The 14,050-nt window shown below is 35.6% G+C and overlaps 1 protein-coding gene across 2 annotated transcripts in view; it reads right to left on the bottom strand.

Moving 5' to 3' along the window:
- The window catches only part of LOC104264621 (adhesion G protein-coupled receptor A3-like), a 285,940-nt gene that overhangs the window by 147,560 nt on the left and 124,330 nt on the right, over positions 1–14,050 (bottom strand). For both annotated transcript variants that reach the window (XM_059821160.1, XM_059821161.1), the window contains one exon: positions 6,194–6,407. In XM_059821160.1, coding sequence (XP_059677143.1) covers positions 6,194–6,407 — 214 coding nt within the window. The remainder of the gene's footprint in view (positions 1–6,193; positions 6,408–14,050) is intronic.

Consider the following 14,050-nt stretch of genomic DNA (forward strand, 5'->3'; position numbering starts at 1 on the left):
AAGGGGCTGGGACCTATTTTCATGGAATTCCAGCATGCTAACAGAATAAAAAAGCTTTCTATAAGACCATAAGGAATATGTCCTACAGCACATTCTCTAGATTGAATAGACTGAAATACATGAAAAGTAAAAAGTAGTTCAGTTATGCGTTTTAATAATTCTAACATGTTTTGCTTTAAATAAGTGGTTTGTTTCACCAGTATCTAGGGTGACTGACTTGGTAGGAGTACATCAGAGTCTGGACATAAGTCAGAATTGCTCTGATAATCACAGCTGATGCACAGGGTTACAAACTACTGCCTGGACTGAGAGAAAATGTATAATTATACCTTACATTGGTGTTGACAGGAAAACTAATTCAAAAAAAAGCCAGTCCTGGGATGTTCACTCCAAACTGCTGCTGCAGTGCAGCATCTCCTCAGCTGTATAGCCGCAGCTGTTTAAAAGGCCACATTGAAATCATTCTGGCCCTAAGAAATCAAAGAAAACGCTACTCATTTCCCCTTGTGGGGGTGAAAGTGCAGATTTTTGTTCTTAATACTGAACTTAACATTTAATTTCAGTGGTGTGGCTGGATGGACCCATACATAGCTGCAGGAAACAAGCAGAGATGGAAGTGACAGGTCAACATTTAGTGCAAGGCATCTTGTTAATCCAGTCTCAACATCACAAAAAGGGTACTCTTAAAGTTCTTCAGGAAGGACTCCATCAAAATTTTTTACAGTTCTGACTTACTATTTTACTAGGGTTTTTTTATTCTATCAGCCAAAAATACTTACATATATTTTCTGTGAAAATATCTATTTCTCAATCATGTTTCAATAAGCAGTTATCCAAATTAAGCCTACAGTTTTTATGGCACAGCACAATTCTCACATAATTGTCTAATACCTTTAACGGTACAGGGTATCATCATTGTTGCTTTTGCTTTTCATAGTACTGGTATACTTTTCCACAGACTATACTTCGAATTTTTCCTCAAACTGATTAGTAGTAAAACTGTCATTGGATTTTATTTAGGTAATTGAAAGATTTTTAGAGAAAAGGCCTAAATTTAATTAATCTTCCAAATTAATTCACATGAAGATTCTTTTAATCTCAGATAATCAAACCCTTAGCCTGTGCATTTCATAATATTCTGCAATAATTTTAAATATTATCTTCCTGTCTGAGATATGAGAATGTTGCTGATAAAGGTGCATCTGTTACTAGTCTTTTGCTGCCTACAGTGCCTGAAGTAAGCTGTAGACCATTGACTACAGCGTTTAAAGTAATCTCAAAACAATACAGATGCATTGATTTACAATTTAAATTGTTATTTTGCTTCATTTCTTTCCTAACAACTAAGGGTCAAGCAGACTCAATTAGGTGAACCAACAAAATACCAGTACTAACCAATTTCTGCTGATTTCCCTGGGCTTCTCAGCATGACCCTCAGCTGCCCATCTCCAAATGCTCATGACAGCAGAACACAAAGCGCTTGTGAAATATCTGCATTTCTGAGTTAGATTCTTTGGATTTATTCTAACACTTATTTTTTTAATCTTGAGCAGAATGAATCTCCAATATTTTGCCATGATTTGGCACATACCTAAACTACTACCAGTTGTGTTTCCAGCCTAGTAACATGCTCATCAGTGATATACCATTTTCAGACTGTTCTTAACCTAATATCGGTCCAAACCACAACCGCTTGCTTCATATCTTTTCCAGATGTACTCTTGCCACAAACTGTTAAAAGAGTTCAGGAGTCATTTGGATTCTTTCCAGAAAAAATAGGCATAGAATTTCTGCCTTTCTCCCAGAATTTCTGGAAGTTTTGTTCTTTCTTATATGGTATGCCTGCCTGGATCTCAAACTTGTCATAATACCACCTGTCTACTCCTGGAATCGATTTGTACTCATATTAATTTCTTTCAATAATCATATCTTAAACTATTCTTATTCTTATAGTGAAACTGTCTCAGCCAAGTTCCAAATTCTTTACTAATAGCGGCACTGATAATTTTAAACACTTAAAAATTATTAATTGGATTCAAAACCGCCTTTCGATTACAAAACTTATGATTGTAATTTTTTATCCACAACATTGCATTCCTTTTTCTTTTTCCCCCAGTTTTTTAACTTTTACAGTACAAGTGGATCATGATTTGAAACTCTTCCTTGATATCAAACATTTCATTTGCAGATGGAAGCTTTGGAGATTTTCACATAATTATATACCTCTAAAAGCAGCTTTCAGAAATGAATATACACATTTTATGTGTAAATTCTAAAACCAGTTTTCTTACTATTGTCCCTATCCTTGTTACACCTAAAGGGTCAGCTGTAGTTCCATAATTGTCCTATCATCTCAAACATTACTATTTCTTTCATTATTTACTTTTGACCATCCCGTATTGGCATTGACTGCTGTCAAAATGTAAGGAAGCACTAGATGCTTTAAAAAACCTGCAGATTCTTAAGCTTACTTTTTTTTTTTTTAAGAACTGCATTTGGCAGCCATATTTAGAAGACTGAACTACTTAGGAGAGAATTTAACAGAAAAACACTATTTGTGGGGGATCACAGTTGAGACCTAATAGTTTGTATTTCCAGTGGCAAAGCTATCTACATAACATAATAAAAATTACGTCTGAAAAACACATCTGATACTCACACCTGCTATCCTAGGTTTAGCATGTTAGTTCCTCCAGTTGTAACACTACTTTTTATGGGTTCTTAACTTTCTGCACGGTTTAATGTTTTCAGAAGGAGCACTTGTGAACTGTAATGGTCCCAGAGCAGCCATTACAGCTGTCAGAGACATAAGCATTGTTAAACACTCTACACAAGTATTTACAGAATAGAACTAAAAAGACTTTAAAATTGTCATTATAGTCTATAGGGTAAACAAGAAATTTCCTGAAAATTAAAGTCTCTCTACTATTGCGGAGTTTCTTGGTTCATAAAACTAAAATATTTTCCTTTTTTAGTTTAATATTATAATAACTGTCCTGCTAGACTCTCCAAACACTGAAAGGGAACAGGGGGGAAGTTGGGAAAGGTGCTGTGCTGCAGAGAATCATACATAATCTGTCTCCTATGTGGCTTCAGGAATATGGATTGTTTCATTGCTGCTTATTGTGACCAAACTGATAATCTAATATTCCAGGCGTAGAAATTAGGCTGTCTTCATGGAAACAGAGGTCACAATTTCAGCTAGATCCATTCACAGATGATAGGAAATTAGTTCCACATCACATTTACATTTTCATGTATGACTGTGACATTTATACACAGGCATAATAACAGAAAGTTCAACATGAGCAAAATCAAATATTATTATCATTGGCAAGAAATGGTAAATGTGAGCTAGCAGCAGAATTGAAAACACTTTCTCAAGATCTCCTAGAAGGGAATACTCTTTGCCAAGAAAAATGTCACATGCCGGAATACAGTTCAAAACTTACTTTAATTATTATAACAAAAACATTTATTTTAGTTTATTCTGCTTTATCATAGGAGACAAAAAATGCACATTTGGATATTTTATCCTTCTACTGTGCCAGTTAATAAAACAGAAGGGTTTAGTATGATATTTGTGTTGTAAATCCATGTCCAGAAATATCTGGAACTACCCAATAAAATAACCATCTAAAAATGTCTGAATAAGCAGCTTTCGGAACACAACTACACCTCTTTGTTCAAAACTAGCTTCAGAAATCTTTAAATTGCTAAGCAGCACAAACCAAACCCTGTCCTTTAGTGCAATCACAGAAAGCCACAGAGAGTGGACATTTGCTGTAAAGAGTAGGTATAGGAAGGCAAAATATGATACTGTAAGAACTGATTTTAAAATTACCTTTATTTTTACTCCAAGTCTTATACTTAACATATGATAACCTCAGGGAAGCATAACCTTTCTGATGTTTCACAGTGCCTCACACAACTGTGATTTAGCCTTAAGAAATATCACAAATCAGTGTGTAATAAGCACGTAACAAGCATATTAATACGTACTATTGTAACATGTAATAAGCATGCTCTTACATATTATTTTAACATGTAATAATAATCATAATATAAATGAAGTTATAGTATACATGATCATGATGATGGGATTAAAATTAAGAAATGCTGAAGAAAGTTTTTACAATCATAACTTGGCCAATGTTTTCTCATTTTCAACATGAAGGGACAATACAACTCTGTAATTTATATTTTTGAAAACATTTACTTCAAAACAGTATGGGTATTGAAAGCTAGTTTCAAAATTATAGGTCTCTCATGCCTTTAGTAAGTTAATTTTCATCAGCCCCTTGATCAAGGCAGAGGCTTGATTGCATGAGTATTAGCATTTTTGACTGGATGAGGACCATGCTGTACGATGCAGTGTTGATGCCCTTCTATATTGTGAAGTGAAACACATAGCTCAAACAAATGAGCAATTAAAATGTTTTAAGCTTTTAAATAGCTGTTTAAAGATTGTGAGTTTAATTCAAAAAATACTTTGTCTCATTTTGACAGTCTGTATCACATAACTTGGACAAGTCAAAGTATTTTTCCAGTCTATAACAGCAAATATGACAACGTATTTAGAGAACATTCCTTCTGAATACCTGGTCCCAGTGCATACTGCAACATGAGCATCAAGGTCACCTGTTTAATGGCACAGCAAATGGGATAGGTAGCAGATCAACAATCCTTATTAAAATATTGCTATGGTAAAAAATTATTTTTATTTTATAGTCTGGCAAAAATTAAGCAATATAAGGTAAAATTCAGTCAAGCTACTTCTAAACTAGCTTTTTAAAAAGGGTAGGTATTTTGAATATCTTAACATTTTTAGACAATTTATTTCAGTTTATTACTATGCTCTACAAATTGCTTATATAGTGCAAAATATAATTCAGTTGAAAAATATAATGAGGTGATTAACAGCATGTCTTTTAATTTTGATATCATGGAAATAAGAAGAACATGCTTTAATTTAAGTGACTCGGCAGTTACATAATAGCTCATGCACTTGGCATTAATACTAATTGCTCTAATAGTCTTTTTCATTATCCGCTACAGCCATACACATCGATATTAGAAGAAAGCCAGCAGCTGTGAGAATAGGTCAGATCTATGCCTCTAGATCTATAGGACTCCAAAAGGGGTCAAATAATCAGTGAGTAGATGAAATTAAAATCAATAAAGCCGAAAAACCCCAGTGGAGAGGAATTAATTTGACTCCCTTCATAACTTTCATTTGACAGTTCAAGAAGCATTTCAGGTCAATTACATTTATAGAAACTGTTTGAGTGAAAAGATGTTAATGATGATCCAGAGCTAATTAGCATAGCTATTTTCACTCCATCTCCTACAAAGAGAAAGGCAGAACATAGACATAGAATCAGACTCTTTTTTTTGATCAATGATGGAAATTGGCAGAGGACAAAAGGATGTGTGCAACAGCTTAGCAGCTTTTAGTGACAAGCCCATACTCTATGATGAAAACCAAAAATAAACACATAAATTTATAGTAATTTATTAAATAGGATTTAAAAGGCAAAACTGAAGCAAAATTGGAATGATATGGTTGTTGCCAAGTATTAGTTGTCACTTCTTTTATAGCAACCTATTCTACTTCATTCCTCTTGTATTTTTCACATCAGCAAAGATTTCTGTAGATCGCTGTGTCTCTCAAGCACACAGAGGCACACAGATGGTAAAAGTCACAGAAAGTTGAGAAAAATTTTAATAAGAAACAAGTATGAGATTACTTAACCAAAGAATATAGGATCCAGTATGTTGGAGCCTACAAAAATTAATCCAAGCCTTTTAAATTGATAGCTCTTCACAGGTAGATCACAATTCAATCTTCTAGATGGTGTCAGAAAGTAGTTTGGCTGTAAGTCACTCTCATATGCTACTGAAGCTATTCTTAGTTCAGTTTCTTTTCACGGTTTACTGTGTAAGGAACTCTGTTTTAATCTGTTTCAAATCCGTAGTTGCTCAAATCTGAATACTTAGACACAAGAAATATGATTTGGAACCACAGCCATTCATAGCCATGAAAAACCTGTACCTGTGTTTGTTCCGATTCACGCATGCAATTGAATTGCTTCAAATAAAACAACTCCTGATGCATGTTTTAATGAGGCTTTTTGCAAGTGTTGAGTCTGTTCACCTTGCCTACAAGTCTGTTACAAGGAGTATACATTACCGTGTAATTAAGCAGCAGTCATGAATGATGCTGTCCTCCACAAATATGCCACTCTCTTCATCTGTTTCAATCAGGCGACCAGCATGGTACCAATGTACTTGGGTGGTATTGTCAACGTATGTTGCAGTACACTGAAATGGCAAGCGGTCTCCATAAAAAACCACTTGTCTTTGTGAAGGGATCAGCTCAAAAAGAGGAAGTTCCAGCGGCCCAGCTGCAGGAAAAACAAAATAAAACAAAAAAATAGGAAAAAAACCCCTCACAATGAGTTCCTCTCGTGAATATTTTGAAATGAAATAATTGTATACAATTCTAGCTTCCTAGATCTTAACATTAAAGCACTAATATAAAAGATAGTGTTGTGAATTCTGGAAATCATATTTCTTTCATTGGTGTGAGCCCAGATAATCACAGGATTACTAGAATAGCTACAGAAGATTGGTGTCTCAGAATAGTTCACAGTATGGGTGAGGTTGCAAGGGATCTCTTGAGATGCTCCAGTCCAGCTCCTACCCAAAGCAGGATGCTTTACTAGAGAAAGAAAAAAATCAGTCTTCCAATTAAAGAAAAAAATACAGCTATCAATATAGGTACAGTTAACATTAATAAGACCACTTCACTGTCAGTGGATGAAATTCCCACTGTGCTCCAGAACAAAATCTACTCACTCTAGAGAGCCTGAAGTATCTCATACGCCTGGGATTTTCATAATAATAAGGCTAATAACAAAAGTTAAACTTTCCCCTGAAGTTCAACTGTCCCTATGATTTCTCATTTCCCTGTCCCTACTTCCTTCTGCCTCTTCCACAAGTCATCTTTACTCTCTAGATGTTTACTCAACATTAAATATTTATCTAAATAGCTCCTTCTACTTTTTAATAGTGGAGTACATTTCACTATCTTTATTTTATGACTTTTATCTCTCCTGGCTTTCCCCAAGAAATACCCTAGTAAGAAGAATTTTGCATATTCTTATTTTAAGCAGAATCTTACAAAAAACAGCTGCCCTCATCACATCCCCAAATGTGTAAACACAATTAAAAAATAAATAGTATTGTAAATTTGGAAGGCATATGCATTTCTGGGACTGCTGAAAGTCTGCTAATTTCATAGATTTGATAGTGGTTGAAGGCTATATCCTTCAATCCTACAGTGTCCATAGAGACTGAATCTCTAGACAGTATTTGTTTTCTTCCATTTTTATTTCTACATCCTGAAACTACCTTAAAACAACTTCTGTAAAATAGTTTCTATACATTGTGAGATTAATGCTATTTCTTTAAATTGGTAGGAGAACATTGAAAAGGAGCATTTTAGGAAAGGTAGTTGAAACAGAAGCTCTGCATCTAAAGAAAGAAGATCATTTTCTATAGGATAATAAGGAAAAAAGGGAAAACCTTATTTTCTTTTTTCTGATATAGTCTCCTTAGCCAAGAGAAGAAAATTTCTACCTCTGACAATGTGTTATCATCACACAAAATTCTAAAGGTAATAAAAATACTAAGGACTCACATTTGTGATTGATTAACACACTACACAAACACCTTGCACAATAATTTCTAAAATACAACCTTTGCACCTCAGCCTATGATGCCAAAACAATTGACTGAGCCTGAGTCACTTTATAACTTCACTACTCCAATCTCATCTTAGACAAAATGCCTACAGTCTTTCACCCTGGAAATCCTTCTACCTTGAGGAGGAAAGAGAATCTTTAAGCTAGATCTTCTTCTCCCTTATTTTTCTTCTGTTTTCATTTAAAGGCCTCTCATCATTAATATCTATGCAGCCTACAGCGTTGTCAGTCGAAAGGTCATCTTTCCACATTTGCACCAGTAGTAACTACCTCAAACATCTATTTTTCTGACAAGTACTTTAACATTTTTTTCCCCATTTCATTGCTCACCATTTTATCTTCCTTAAACTTTCTCCTCAAAATCCTCTGTTGCCCATAATAAATACAGATGAACTTAACCATGCCTAACCAGATTGCAAGCCATAATCACTGGTTCTACAATTGCTAACATTTGTGGACAACCAGTAGTGTTTGTTCTTCTCCTTACTCAGTATCCCACCCTAACATGCTGCTTTATGTCATTCTGATGTTGTCTTTGGAATACTTGAATTTATAAACCTAGCTTTGGACACTCAATACTATTGCAGAATTTAAATGTTAAATAGTATGTTCATCACCTGCTTTGAATAAACAGTGAGAGGCATCACTTCTACTCTTTTACAAACTAAGAATGCTGGCCACCATAATACACAGGATTTGCACATGAGTAAATACGTGATATTGCTGTCCGGGAGAAGCACGCAGAGGATTAAGGGGCTAGCTACTATCTACTGAAATGTTGTAAGTCTGCTGTGACTATAAAGGGCAGGCTTTAGAAATCCCTCCTTACTTCTGTGTACATCCTGTAGTTTATCTTCTGATTGCACCTATTATTTGTGGACATGGATGCATTACTAAAAATTCCCTTGAAACATATCTAGTGTTTTTATATGATCTTTGGCTTCTGACTGAGATCAGAGAAAGTAAACCAGATTAATACCTTATTCATAATAGCTGCAGGCTTGGTCTCAGTCATTTACATTAAACGTTTTTACTAGAAGATGGAGAGAACCTCTCTCTCCAAAAGGTTGCAATCTTTGTGTGGCATTAAGGAGTCAAATATGGAATATAAGGAAAAGTTATGGTGTAGAAATTTAGCCATAAATTAACGGAATGATTATAAAAATAGCATCCAGAAAAATTAAATATACTGTCACAAGTACAACAGCACAATATACTGCTCACAGAAATAAAATATTTCTCGTGAATAGAGTAATTTTTAACTGAGGATATTGTATCTCGTCAAATGTTTTTGGTCATGCAGTGAGTGACACATTGTGTCATGAGGCTATGAAGTAGTAGGAGTGCGAATTGTAGTATCAATATTTCTTAAGTCGAGCTAAATAACTTCTCTGGCATGTGGATGTAGTGTAACACTATCACTTTGAATTTATCTCTGCCTTTATAGTTGGTCTCTAAGGCTCTCCCATTATCCCTTCTGTTGCTCAGCCTTGGGAATCACCAAACCCAAAAATGGAGTGGGAATGAAATGTTCTGTACAGATTTTGTCAATTAATGACCAGAAGTAAATGAAACCTTTTTTTACTGCAGCATATCAAAAAAGGAGAAAATGATCCTTTGATTGACATCACTCTCATCAACAACGTACTCATTTTCTTTTTCTTTGCAAATCCTTCTAAGTGCCAACAAAGATGCAAAGCGAATGAAACATACCTTTAGTTTACCATTAGGCTAGGATATCCTTCTGACCAGCTGAACCCTTTGAGAATGTACCTATTTGGGTTGGCCAAATTGACAAATAATGCTGCAAACTCATTTTCAAAGTGAAACTAGTAAAATATCTATGAATTATGACATTTGCAGACCATGGAAGGTACACTTAAGTACTTTGCAAGACATCTGCTTTTAATCTCTGTGATGTCTACAAAAAAAATTATTACCAGAGCTAATCTTCAGTTGTTTTCCAGGGATGGTCATGATTTAAATGACTGGGGCTGGTTCTGCAACTATTACTCATGCAAAAGTTGCAGTTGACTTCAGTGACACAGCTCACAGATATGAGGATTAACTGCATCAATAAGAGTTTCAGGATTAGGGCCAATACCCTTTATCCTGAATGGCTAGAAAATGATTGTCTAGCTCCATCAGCATCAGCTGGAAATACTTATTTTAAATCCATAATCCAACAATCCTTCAAATTCAGAATAAAAATAAAAGTATTTACTAATGCTGTACACACATTTTCAAGCTTGACTTAGAGAATAAAGTAAGAGGTAAGTAGTAAGAAATTCTGAAAGTATTTGGAATTATTTTGGTATTGATATGACAGCACTTGAAATATAACAGCTCTGGCAAGCACATCCCTACACAACAGAAATTTTCTCTTTGATTATGTGATTACTAAAGACCAAATAAATGTATGTAATCTCTGATGCTCATGTATGTGTGTGCGTGTGTGTGGCAGATAGAACAGCCTCATAACGTTAAAAATAATTTATGGTTTACTACTGTATCCTGGGAGAGGAGGAACTAACTTAGGGGTATTTTATTTGTTTAATTATTACACGTGTGAAAAATATTCCAAGTTTCTCCTTCCAAGACAATCCACTCTGCTGCCCTTGAGTTTGGAACCAGCACCACCATCTGCAAATGAGAGGTGTGGTTTTCCTATAGGCATTTAGATCAAGGGCTGCTGGAGTGTTTTATAGTCTTTACCTGTCTTGTCTCTCTAGTCAGCACTAAACCATGATTGCAGCAGAACACCACAGGAATCACTGATTGCAGCATGAATCTAAAGGCCTAACCTGTCATTACAGTAATTACACCTTTTTCTTTATCTTTCACTTCTCAGCAGAAAAGGGTTTTGTTGACTGAAGGCCAGATTCTTTATGGGATCCAGTCTTGTATTTCAGATTAGCTCTAGACTAGAATACTGAGGACATATGGAGGAGGAAACAGGTTACACAAATACCACTGAATTAGAATATCACTTAAGAATCCTTCTCACAGAAAGTATATCCCTGCACATTTTAATGCATGCAGTGCCCCAAGATGTATATAAAGTTGAAAAAGAAAATAGAAATTATTTTAATAACCATTAGCTAAAATAGAAAAACAGCAAGGTGCACTGAAGCTCTAAGTAAATGTTCCAATGTGTACTCCCTTAATATCTTATAAAACAGTTTATCTCACACACATGCACACACATTAAATACTTCATGTCTTTGCCTTACCATTCAGTTCTTGAGATTTTAAAAATAGTTTAATTTTCCATCTACTTTTGACCTTTTTTGTTTACTGTTTTAAAAGATGGAAAGGAGAGGAATGTGAAGGAAATACTGCTGTCACTGGACATATATGGAATACAAATGCTTGGAAAAGACATAACATAAAATGCATTTCTAGCCTATATTTTAGTTACATTTTAAATACAATAGGATGACATTTAGAATGTATACACTTCTAATGAATGGACACTACAGTTTTCTGGGTGAATGATCAAAAGCAAATCTGTAAGCACAAAAGCTGACCCATGCAATAGATTTGTCTAAACACCTCAGAAATTTGGTTAGTCATTGGGCAACATGACCAGCACAAGGTGTTGGAGACATGATCAGAGAAAAATGAAACTATGTCCTACCTCCAGCCACATTCGTTGCATTTTCTGCTGCATAACATATAACCTGGGCAGCACAACTCTCTACAGCTAAATAGCTACTAAGTGCGTAATCCTGGTTACTACACTAGTGTATTCCACTGTTCAGTTTACCATAAACACAGTTTTCTGCTATGCATTTTCTGGCCCTCATTAACTGGCTTTGTTTGATATTGGCAGCTTTTACACAGTCAGAAATAGGCAAATCCACAGGTTTCTCCAGGTTGCCCACACATCAGTGCAGTATTACAGTGCTCAGGCCTCAGGACACACCATTGACTTCTGCCTCTTCGTAGAAAATTCAGTTTGCTACAGTGCACCATGAGCTTTTGAGACAGAAAAAAGCCAGAGGTTGGCATTTTGCTTCTTGTTAATCACTTGATTTATTGTATTGCCAATGGGCTTTTTATTTGAACTGAGTGTGCCTACAGAGTGCGGCACATCCTGCTGACAAAAGTGTGAGTTAGAGCTCTAATATTTGTATACAATCTCAGTGGGAAAGAAATGTGCATGGAAAGCACAGTGGGGGGAAGCTAGAAGAGAGGAAAAAGCAAAGGAACTGGTCCAATAAAAAGGATAGATGAAAATGAGGGAAAACAAATTGAAAAACATTAGTTAAAAATTTGAATTGCTGACACAGCAAATTATATCTGTTGATAATTACTGAATGGAACTGAAGAAAACCGAGTGATCTGAATTGCTGTGAAGGCCAGTTCTTCCAAGAAGGGGAGGTGCCAGTACACCAACGCCAATTTCTGTATTGCAAAATTTGCTGACAATAACGAAAGGTTTGGTGTAGAAGGTCACAGACAGCACCATATGCCAAGGAAGTCAAGAATGAATACAGAACTGGAGCCAAGCTTCAGTTATGATAAAAGCTTTGCCTAGCTCCAATTTTAACATAATATCAAGAAAATACAGATGCCAACATGTATTAAACACATCAAAATAAGATAAGCCTTTTGGGCTTGGGACAAGAAAGCTTTGTATCATATTCATTTACCACTCACTGCAGAAAAAGTGGAGCTTTTGTTTGTGTAATAGCTTCTTATTTCTACCAAATTCATAATGCTGGCAGGGCAAGGCATATTCCACACAATTTTATCAGTCCCTTTCACCCTTATATATGCTTTTCAGACAGAAACATAAAGTAGATGTATTTTTTTGCAGCTTCTCTAATTCAATCACAGGTCTGTGTTTATTTTTGTCATGCTAAGTGCTACACTGAAATGGTAGCTACTAACCAGAGAGCAAGACTTCAGACATGTGTGCTGGTTTACTTTAAGTTACAAATTTTGGATTGCGTTTTACTCCTGCAAACTTCTGTAAAGCCATCAAAGCTGAGAAAAAGAGAAAGAAAGGGTGTATGTCTCATGAGCAAGCATAGCAGAGTCAGTGGGCTGAGGCACTGATAAGAATGCTGCTGCAGGGAGCTGAACAGAAGTAGCAATCCTAGGATTTATCCTGAGTTAGAAGTATGGCAAGCCCAGGCTGCCACAGTCCACTGCTACTGGTGCTTCAGTTATCTGGGTTAGCTAACCTCATAAATATACTCCGTATCTACAAACCAGAAGATTAAAGTCAGTGCAGTTATGCCAAGAAGAGCAACAATCATTGCTTTGGATGACAGCTTCACTGAGAAGCACCTGGATTTCATAACTTCTCAGATGTATTTAATTAAAATAAGTTACACCTGTGTAGAAACTACGGAAGGCTGAATTGGAAAAAGTACAATTCAAATCTAGTCACTTTTAGCAAATCCAAGTCATACAGGTTTCAGCCAGCACTCAGGAAGTGGATGACAAGCCCAGCCATGACAAAGTCATTTAACCTGTCTTTCTCTACAGGAGTTTTCCTCAGGGCTTACAAGCCCCTGTGAAAATAAATCATCATTTTTGCACTGGGTCTAGGGACTGATGCGTGTTGTGCCCCTTAAAACCATTTTAAGTGAGGGAGCAGTGGAAAAACACTTTCTTATTTACTGGTGATAGCAGTGATTTACTTGGTAGGAAAGCAGAGGTAGAGAAATACAGGGGTAGCAGGTTTCACTTAATAGCATTTAATATAAAAGCCAAATATCATAACATTAATTTGTCAAATGGTAACAGCTACTTGAAAATATCTACAATAGGAAATTCAAGGTTTCAGTCCAGTTAATCAATTAATCAAAAATATTATCTGCATGAAGGCAGAATAAAGGCCACATTTTGCATTGACACATCCAGCAGACATTTAAAAGAATGGGCAAAGAGTTTTTTCATCACTGATTTCTTACTTATCAAACTGCTGCCACTTTTCAATTTTTTATTTTCAAATTGTCCCAGAAGTCTACTTTAGAAGCTGGGGAGCATTTTATTATTTGCCAAATATTTATTTGCCAAATTATTATCACGAAACTTGAAGACCATGACATATTGACAGCTATGGTATGAGAAGATTCATCAGCACAAATTCCTTCACTGGCAAGAGTCAGAAGCCATTGAAAGAAAGCTAATTTTGATTACTCAGATTACCATTATGGCAAGCAAGCTGGCAGGCTCACGGCTACGCACACTCATTAAAGCTTGCAGTTAATGAAAATGGCTGAGCAGTGGCAAGGTAAAGCACCTAGCTCTACAAAATATAT

Source organism: Gavia stellata, chromosome 9 (genome assembly GCF_030936135.1).
Source record: "Gavia stellata isolate bGavSte3 chromosome 9, bGavSte3.hap2, whole genome shotgun sequence".
Taxonomy (NCBI): Eukaryota; Metazoa; Chordata; class Aves; order Gaviiformes; family Gaviidae; genus Gavia; species Gavia stellata.